The 10,716-nt window shown below is 38.0% G+C and overlaps 1 protein-coding gene and 1 pseudogene across 2 annotated transcripts in view; one reads left to right on the forward strand and one right to left on the reverse strand.

Moving 5' to 3' along the window:
* The window catches only part of LOC119730245 (E3 ubiquitin-protein ligase DTX4-like), a 51,626-nt gene extending 41,126 nt beyond the window's left edge, over positions 1 to 10,500 (forward strand). For both annotated transcript variants that reach the window (XM_038203054.1, XM_038203055.1), the window contains exons 8-9: positions 8,223 to 8,312; positions 8,765 to 10,500. In XM_038203054.1, coding sequence (XP_038058982.1) covers positions 8,223 to 8,312; positions 8,765 to 8,989 — 315 coding nt within the window. In that variant the 3' untranslated portion in view covers positions 8,990 to 10,500. The remainder of the gene's footprint in view (positions 1 to 8,222; positions 8,313 to 8,764) is intronic.
* LOC119730246 lies at positions 3,728 to 6,645 on the reverse strand (annotated as a pseudogene).
* Positions 10,501 to 10,716: the final 216 nt, after the last annotated feature.

Below are 10,716 nucleotides of genomic sequence, written 5' to 3' on the forward strand. Positions count from 1 at the left end.
AAATCTGCTACATTATTAATTAGATATCATGCTTAATTCCCTCTGTCACGGACATTACAATTTCTTTCGTACGGTTGGAATTGCCCAGATATAAAAGTGAAGCATTTTGAAATTTATTTCAGCAGATATAATCGTTTCAAAAGTTGTAATGCAATTTTGGATCTTAAACAAGACTAAAACTACTAGATACCGGTACAGTAGTAAAAATTTGCAAAAAAATTCCAAGTCAAGATGTTACTGATTGCTTTTCGTCAATGAAAAGTTTGGACTCAAGTGAATGTCATCTCAACAATTTACAGATTTGCTCTTTAGTTTTGATCAAATAATCACGCATTCTTTCTTAAAGCTATAGTCCATCATTTGTAAATAGTGCATTTTGTTCGTTTGAAGCAACAAAAGTGTTCAAAATCTAATGAAGGATACTGAGCAACTAACCTAATGAAGTTTCAGCTAAGCTTCAGCTGTACATTCCGAGAAAAGCAGCATTCTAAGATCTCAATTTCAAATCAAAAGTTACTGAATCATGTTTTGAATTGTTTTGAATTGCAGCTATACGCGGCGTCGCGCACTGATCCGACGAATTATAACAACCGCGCGCGCGTGTGCGTCGTTCCAATACTTGTGCGCGCTGCGCTGAATAACAAAACGAACTACTAATTTAAATTTTCCTACGGTGCTTCTTAAGAATCACCATTGGAAATGCCTTCTTTCGTTGATTACTTCAAAATGACAGCTTCCCAGAAAGAATAATTTCACAGGGAGTTTAGTTCCCTTACTATCTTTCAACCAAGTTTGTTTTTCAACAGTAATTACGCCAGTTACTTTTCGGATGGCTGCAAATGATGGGCTATAGCTTTAATAGTTTACAACGCAATGAATTCACGCGTGGTAGTTGTAAACAAGGCATTAAACCAATTTTAGATCAAACAGACTATGATCGATAAATATCAAATCTAAGATTCTAAAAGTTGACATGATTTAGATCCAAAGATTAATTTGTAGATGTTTATCACGTGACAAGCATACATACTACTACTACGTGTATTAGGTGGTACTTGAATGGCTCTTAAACTATAGAAAACATTTTGGCAATGTACTGTACAGTTGCTTTTTCTGAATATATCCCCAAACAACATTCAAGCTAAAACTTAAACCCCAAAACATTTCTGTTACAGTATTCGCTTTTTTTTTTTTTTTGGTGCATAAACATAATATGGTTAAAATAGTTATTTTTAAATTTTGACCCATCAGTACAATAATCTCTGTTGTAAAATATTCCCCACAACTTGAAATCATAAAAGAAATTCCCTCTGGATTTTTCCCTCGTTGCCGCTGCTATAAGCTGAAAAATAATAGTACAGTTTTAGTAAGGGAATAAATGTGTGTTTCGGAGGTATTATAACACTCTGTTTAAAACCGGTGTGAGTCTGGATGTTTAAAACCGGTGTGAGTCTGGATGTTTAAAACCGGTGTGAGTCTGGATGTTTAAAACCGGTGTGAGTCTGGATGTTTAAAACCGGTGTGAGTCTGGATGTTTAAAATCCGGTGTGAGTCTGGATGGGTAATTATCACTCATCCAAACTCACACCGGTTTTAAACAGAGTGTTTAATACCGACGGAACACATATTTATTCCCATTCATAAATACTTTTTTGGTCAAAAAACCAAATCTTTTCGGTCCAAAAATCAAATCAAGTCAAAAACTAGATGCTGTTAACCATTTTGTCCAACAATTTTACTTCATGTTTTACGAAACACCCCTCTGACTATAATATGGAATGCCCCTCTACAATTGCGTGCGCGTCGCGCATTCCACCTCCATGGTCGGGCGTACTGCGCGATGTCGCGCAAAACACAGCTGAGCTGGTGTAGTGAGAATTTCGGACCATGAAATACTTGGTACTTGGTACTTGGTTGGTTCTTCTCCTATAAGTCCTAAGGACTTCCACAAGGGAGTATAACAAGGAGGCCAGAAACACCGGGGCAAACCCCTTCTCTTAGCAATAAGTGTTACTGGGTTCTTTTACGTGCGTTAGGCCTTATAGTTATACAACACACGGGACCTCCGGCTTAACGTCCCATCCGAAGGACGAAGCAATAATTGTTATTAAAGTGCCTTGCTTAAGGGCACAAGACTGATTCACTTGTAGTACATTGCGCATACATACGTGAGGAATGTGAACATTCAACCAATGAAACGTTGAAAGGCACCGGATTTCATGGGAGTCCAAATTTCATGTGACACTGGAAAAGTGTTTAAGACCAGCTAGCCATGTCTTTATCATCCGTTTAAGACCGGCCACGTGATGGGCTCTCGACCAATAGGAATGCGTAAACTGTCTTAGGTTTTAATGAATTATTATTAAACATGTAAATGCTAGCTATATACAGGCACAGTAATGTTATACGCTGCTACAGAATTAGAATAATTTTGGTATAATCGTCCACTGTAAATATTCAATAGTTATCTCTCTAGTCTTAATTCTTTTTTTCCCCCATCTCCTTTCTTTACCCATTTTTGGTGTCCTTTCTCTTAAAAGTTGGGTTTTTTTTTTTAGTACAGGGAGAAAAATAAAGAGTGAGATAACACGAGGAAAAAAAAGGCAGGGCCAGTGAAGCAGGTCAGAGTGCCCACAAAATAGAATGATAATTCACTGGCTACTGAATGGCTGGTCATACATCTGTGCATAGAGTGGGCCGGATTTTACAGGGTTATCCTATACAAGAGCACTGCCCGGCTCACAGGTAATACTGAGTCAGTGAGTCAGTCAGTAATCAGGTTCAAAGAAGACACCAGGCTGGCCCTTCTGGAACTAGCCATAAACAAAACAAGGGTGGAAAAGGGGGAGGGGGAATTAACTACCAGTACGCATTATGACTGTTTTACGAACGATTAAAATGGGACTTATGAACAAATTAAGAACTTTTGCAAAAATGGCTGATTCTGTTCTTCTCTCTTGTAGTCTGTTTAAAAATGTAAGGGGAGGTAGGGTTTATTCAGAACAATTTTTACACAAATGTCTATATAACCCGAACAGATTTAATTCAAGAAACAATAATTATACCAGTTAATGTGTATGTCACAAATGATACATGCGCATTACAAATTTATATACAGCCTATAAATTCTTGGGCTTGTTGATGGTTACTATACATGTAATCCACCTTGAACACAATCATCTTAGGTGTTCCAACTGACCCCACCTATGACCCCACCTATGGGCCCCTCTGGGACTAGCCATAAACAAAACAAGGGTGGAAAAGGGGGAGGGGAAATTAACTACCAGTATGCATTATGACTGTTTTACGAACGATTAAAATGGGACTTATGAAAAAATTAAGAACTTTTGCAAAAATGGCTGATTCTGTTCTTCTCTCTTGTAGTCTGTTTAAAAATGTAAGGGGAGGTAGGGTTTATTCAGAACAATTTTTACAAAAACGTCTATAAAACCCGAACAGATTTAATTCAAAAAACAATAATTATACCAGTTAATGTGTATGTCACAAATGATAGATGCGCATTACAAATTTATATACAGCCTATAAATTCTTGGGCTTGTTGATGGTTACTATACATGTAATCCACCTTGAACACAATCATCTTAGGTGTTCCAACTGACCCCACCTATGGGGTCAGTTGGAACATGGTATAGTTGAATGCCTTGGCGGTATGCCTTGGCTTCCTGTACTTGATGGGATCCAGTGTAGTGTATGGTAGTTTCATGTTGATTTCAACATGGCTATGTAAAATGTGAGATCACGTACCTCATGCCCCACACATTCATGAAACAAGTTCATGTTTGCCTCTTCACCAAAACTCATTATTTTTGCACCTGTAGTTTTGTCCATTTGCACTAGTTTCACCACGTGTGAGAAAGTGATTAAGATTGCATTTTGTGCCAGAAATAGTAATAATACGTGTAATTGTAATAAAAAGGGGTTTCACACGTCAGATTGTTTTGTTAATATATTCATGCATCATCTAAATTACTTTGTTGTTATTTATGACAAACATTGACAAAGGAGCCTACATGGTTCTGTTACAGGCCACATAGATTGATTTGTTGTCTTTCAATATTTCTGGATTTCTTTTGGATTGAGTCAAGTCTTTACACACGTTGGTAGATTTGCAGTGAGTCTGATCCACCTACCATCAGATCACCTTCAGCTGTGAATGCCATGCATTGTGGATGAGGAGTACAGTGCTGGATGATGCGCCCAATGTACTTGTCTTGTGGACTGAAGACACGAATGTCCGTTGTGTAGTTTAACCGTGACTGTTTGATGTCATTAGCGACATAGACGTTGCCTTGACTGTCACAGCATACGCTCCTGGGGCTGCTTATGTCCACCATCACCTCGCTGTCGGTGTTATAATTCTTGGATACCATTTTCTTCTCGTTGCAATTGACATAGATGAACCTTTCACTGCTGATGACTAGTTGATCTGCAATCATCGGTGCGGGTAGTGTCTTGAGGAGGGATCCGTCTGGCTTGTGCAGGCTGATCTCTTGCTTGGCCTGGTGATGGTAGCAAAAATGGGAATCCATATTTATATTTTACAATCATTTATAACATACAGGGTGAGTCAAAAAAAGTGGAACCCATACCCCAACAATTGTATTTCATATTTAAAAAAAATATGTAGTACCAAAAATAATAATGACTGGAAAGCCAATTTCATAAGCTACTTTTAAATGAAAAAAATTACTAAAATTGGTCAATCTGTTCAGAGAATATCGCCATTTAAACACAATGGCCCTAAAACCTGTCTCACATTTTTTGACTCACTCTGTACCTTTACCCAAGACTTTACAAAGAATGTAGCTTACCCCAGTACACTGCAGTTGCACAAAGGAGAGGCACTGAGTACTGAATTTGTCCCTCGGCATATTAAAAACATGACCCAGAACTAATTGCTTACGTTGTGTTAGTTTAGCAAGAGACAGTTGATTGTGTGTTGTTAAAATCCTAAACATGTTTACATGACATGCATACCTGGTAGCCCACTGCTATCTGATTGTTGTCGTCCACCGCCAGGCAGGTTGTTTGCTGTTGGAGTCCAGTCCCGGCTGGAAGTGATGGAGAAGCTGATATTCTCTGCTGAAGGTCTTGACAATGAGACCATCAAGTACAATGAGCTGGTCCAATCAGTTGACTGCAACTTGGCATGGGTGTCTCACATCGGGTATTTGTAGCTCCCGTACGAAGAAGGGGGATTGGGGGTTGCTGTTTGGTAAATGAGTTGGTGTATAGTACACCAACTGGTTGCCGTTAACTTTGACTATTCCATGATCGGAGAAGCTTGCAACAGAGTCAACTCTGTGGTTTATTGTTTTCTTCAGTCTCCACGTATCTTCTAGAACCATTCTTCCAAGTGTCTTCCCATCACCCTCATGAAAGTCAATGAAGTGCAACTTGTCAGGCACATTCTCTGGCTTTTTCTCAGTTAGTTCTCTGAAGTTGTGCACAAGTTTTGGTTTGAGATCTATAATCTCTGTCTTGATTTCATGAGCGAGGAGTTGGTTCATCTTATCTGTGGTGTGCTCTGCTACGGTCAGTTCTGCATCATTCGCATCTTCTGTGGTCTCCAAAATTTTGATTTTGTCTTCATAGATCTCCTTGAATTCTTCTTCAGTTTCTGCTCCATCTCCCTGATCCTAGCAATCTCCTTGTCAGCCTTTTGGGAGATCTTCGTGTTGGTGGTTTCAAACATGCTGTCAAGTTTGTTGCGGGACTTTCCTGTGTTTTTGTTGGCATTGCTCAGTGCTATTTTCTTCTTTTCAACCTTTCCTATCAGTTCTTCAATTGCTTCCTTGCATTGGCTGAAAACCTCAGACATGTCGGCATGAGAGTGTTTTTCATGTTCCAAAACAGAGCACGTAATGCACATTAACTGCTGACATGACTTGCAGTAAATGTTAAGATTCTGATCTGGATGTTTGCCACACTTTAATTCTTTTCTTACTCTACTCTTATAGCTGACCTCTCCCGCTTTCAGTTGAGCCATCGTGTAGGTTTTGTGAAATTTTGTTGCCGGAAGACATTCATGTGTACTTTCGCAATTCTGACACAGGAAATGTGGGCATTCCATGCAAAATGAGATTGCCGGATTGTCCTCATCACAGCTTTGACATTTGATTTCTGACCCTTGACCTTCTAGAAGCTGTTCTTGTATTGTAAACTCCTCCACTAAGGCACTCAGAGTGAGATTAGTAGGCAAATCTTCAACTCCGTTTCTTCCCAGGATTGTTTCATGTCTACACAGGGGACATTTCAGTTTCATGCCTTGGGGATCTTGAACCTGTCTGAGGTTTTGGAGACAGTGGAAGCAAAACGTATGCAAACAGTCAAGAAATTTGGGCTCAGTGAAACGGTTGGAACAGATGGAGCATTGCAGGGCATTCTCACTAATCTTACCCTTCACCTCAGATGCACCGCCAGTCGCCATTCTTAATGAGGAATCAGAAGAAATCCCTGAAGATCTGTGAAGGAAACGAAATATGAATTAAACAGCCATGAGTTGCTGGGATGCTTCGTGACACATGATGACTGAATAATTTACACTACAAAGCTCATGTACTTTGTCTTCATAGACTACTAATATTGTTGGTGGTTGATTTAATCGTAAAACTCTTTCAGTTGAAAGTAAGATCGAGATTTATGATCAGACAACTACAAACAAATGTCTGCAGTCTCCATTATCAACAGTGACATTGACACTGTTTGACAGCATCCCTAGCACAACCATCTACACCATTACCAACACAGACACATGACGGACCTCAACATCAACACTATAAATGATCAAATCCATCAATTACCGACACCAAACAACCTAGACTAACAAGCCACCCAAAAGCGAGACCATTACCAACACCAACAATAACACCATCACCACCCAAAACTGACAGCATTGACACCATCATTAACACTAACACCAACACTAACACCATTGCCACCCAAAACTGACACCATCGGCACCCAAAACTAACGCCATGCAACACCAAAACTAACACCAATACCAGCAAAACTTTTGATACATCACCAACAATAAAATGCTTTATACCCCAGATTTAGAAAATCAAGTTGAATTTTCTAACACATCTGAAATTTCATCTCACATATTGATTGAAAATGTATGTCAGTGATACAAGGTACATGTAGATGTCCAATAACTTTTATACAGGTACATGTACATTACTCCCTGAAAAATAACCTGCATGTTTTGCAGTATAAAAAGACTAACCTTCAGAAGTTCAGGATACCCTTAAAGTAAGCTTTCAGTTCTCTAGGTGTTGTCTGTTACAGAAGTTATACTGCATTAACTTTAGGCAGAATCTGTGCTTTTAAACAAGGCTGCAAAAAGAAAGCGCTGTGGATACTCCCCTCGTTATTTTTAGGATTCTAAGATTTGCATCATGTAGAATCACGAGACATAGGTCGATTTGTTTACCTTACCAAAATCAGCCAATGGCATGCATGATGTTTGACACTTTGACCATTTCGTCTACGTGCATAGTATGTAATCATAAAACTCTAGTACACAGACAAACACTTATTGGCAGCACAGTAAACCAATGTAGGGTCAAAGGTTTGACACATAAGACAAATGATCAGTCTACAAATATACATCATTATTGAAATTTGATATTAAAGTGTGGTGGAAGGGAACACTATTTATTCCCAGACAATATCTAAAGGGCTATTTTCAAAAGAAGTAGTAACCAATAAATACAATTGACGATGAGTCTGTTTTAAATTCAAGTTACAAAGTAACAATCTTTAGAAGTCTGTTAACATGAAGATGAATAAAACTGCTGCTAACTGAAATTACCTGAAATAAACATGTACAAATAATATTGTATACAATATAACAAGTTTTATATCTTCTGGTCACTAATATTATTAGTGACCAGAAGATATAAAACTTGTAATATTGTATACATTTATCTCATTTCTTTGAAAAAAGAATTCAACAAAACCAGCCCTTACAGAAAAATTAAATCATATCCCTTCATGTAACCCTGTTCCGCCCCAAAGCGCCCTGCTAATTATTAATAAACTGCCCAAAACTGCCCCAGAGCTACATGTATGTCTATTTTGTATTCTTCAAGGAATAAATACCATGTAAATTATGCAGTGTTATACAACAGCAAATGGACTCAAGCAATAAGACAATGATAATTGAAACCTTTGTGATTGTATGCTTTGTGTTGTAGGGAGCTGAGCATCCGAACCCAGGCAAGCGGTACTCGGCCCGTGGGTTCCCTAGGCACTGCTACCTCCCAGATAACGAGATCGGGAGAAAGGTATGTCCACTTATAGTATTTACATCTCCTTCAGTTTTCCTAACTAGTCTTCGTTCTTCGTTCAGACATATATTAATCATTTGCTCTTCACTCATTTTGTACATTTCCAATTATAACACCACTCAAAATCCAAAGATAAATGTTCAAAACCAAACCTTTTGAATATTATACTTTTCAGGAAAACTGTGACAAAAAAAAATCCACAGTCTTTGGATCATGTAACACGATTTCGTCCAATAGCACTCTCTTTTTTGCAAACAGCAGTCACTTGATTGATTGTTGGCAATCACCACCACTTCTTGATTTCTTCTATAAAATGACAGAAAACTTTTAGGATAAATGCAAATGATTACGCCTTTAGATTTAGTCAGTTTCTTGAGGTTTTTTAATGGATTCTGCAATGTACATTCTAGACAATACTGATTTTATTTCAAATTCCCTTTTCCAACCAGATCTTAAAACTCCTGATCATAGCCTGGGAACGTCGTCTCCTCTTCACCATCGGTACGTCGGCCACCACCAGCGAATCCAGCACAGTGGTCTGGAACGAGATCCATCACAAGACAGAGTTTGGTTCCAACGTGACGGGTCACGGCTTCCCAGATCCTAACTACTTTGACAACGTTCTATCAGAGCTGGCTTCTCAAGGAGTGACTGAGGATTGCCTGAAGGACTGACCTACCCCCTGGTATATGCCCTGCGCACACACGCTTGAGGGCAGCATTTATCACTCACCATCAAGTTTAAGGTTTTTCTGGTCTTCAGAGTAAAGATTGTTGATCACCCTTCTGGGGCAAGCTAGAAGTCATTTTTTTGGCAAAGCCTCTACTGTCCTTGTCATTTTTGTCAAAAATATAACAACAAAAAATATAACATACATTGAAAAGCCCAAATGGAATTTCACCTTGGTAGTTAATGTATTTGAAATGTTTTGCCGGAGAGTAAGAACTTTTAGTGTCAACTCACAAGCTATGTCACAAGACCTTGCATGGTGAAGTGTTCTTTAAGTTATTTTTTTTTCAAAGCTGAAATCAATTCCTCACAAGTCAATTGCAAGTCCTCCAGTCTCAAGTGACAACTGTGTAATTTATGACCACAGTTATGGTCTGACTTGTAATTGACTTTGTTTAACTCTAGGTTTTGTGGTTAAGAACGGAGGAATCATGTTGAGAAACATGGACTTTTACAATCATGTGAAGAACATTCATCTATACTTTGCAATCATGAACTTCAGCTAGAGGTGGCATTTAACTGGTTCACACACATAACTCCATCAATCATTGCATTGTGAATAGGTGGATACCGGGTAAATATCACCCTTGAGCAGACACTTTTTACTTTCTCGCCACAAGAGGGCCAAGACATGCATGAAGGGAGTAACTCAAGGTGTTTTCAAAACCTTGGCTCGACTTAAGGTTCTGGCTCAATGTGGATTCATGTTCTGCTCTCATGATGTAAGGTTAAGCCGGATATGAAGCTAAATCTGAAAAATGAAGTCGTTTTTTCTAATACACCTCAGTGAAAGCACCTCTAGTATAAAGTACAAAAATAAGAAAAAAATCACTTCCATTAATATTTGGTAAAAACGATTTAATCAGCAATAATTTGCTCCATCAAAGCTTCATTTTTGAATTGTAAAAAAATGGAAACCTTGTTGGAACTCTATTCACTTTTTATTCTGTTTAATTTGTTTTTGGTTATAAAGAGATGAACATTTGATCATTTAGAGTCAGTGTGCATATGGCACTGCTCATAAAGCTTCGTACAAGGTTTACTTTTCCCAAGCAACCCTGCACGCTATATAAACCATGGCATTTGTTTAAGAGCAAAGTCAGCTTTTATGATCATTAAGCATTTTGAAGTATGCATATTTATGTGAGGCACTTTAAGCTTTTACATATATCATATTATGCCTTGCTGCTAAGAATTTTTTTCTTTTAGAACAAGTGGCAATTTTTGTTGTAAATTTGTAGATAAGAATGTACATATTGTTAAGCACGTAACCCATACAGTAGTTCATTGATTGTTGGGAGAGTGAGATATTCAAATTCGGCTCATCATCCAAAAATGGCTCGATCATAAAACATTCAGATATGATACCTGTTACTTTCTTTTAGTTTACGAAGTGTCTGATATTTAAAAGGATTTAAAGAAAAGATTTTTCAATTACGTATTTGAGGAACAGAGACAGGAACTAGTGATTGTATTTTTTGGATAAGAAAAAAACGACGAAAAGTCATGAAATTATCTATTAAAAATGACATAAAACTGATCAGCATAATTTACTATAAGCACAAAAAAAAAATTTGCTCAGCAGAAGCTGATTACCGACCAAATTGTAACGTGTATTATCTGTGCCGGTACTCTGCAGATTTTTGCTTAGCATGTAAATGTACTAAGCAGA

The sequence above is a fragment of the Patiria miniata genome, unplaced genomic scaffold (assembly GCF_015706575.1).
Source record: "Patiria miniata isolate m_02_andy unplaced genomic scaffold, ASM1570657v1 HiC_scaffold_22, whole genome shotgun sequence".
NCBI classification, from domain to species: domain Eukaryota; kingdom Metazoa; phylum Echinodermata; class Asteroidea; order Valvatida; family Asterinidae; genus Patiria; species Patiria miniata.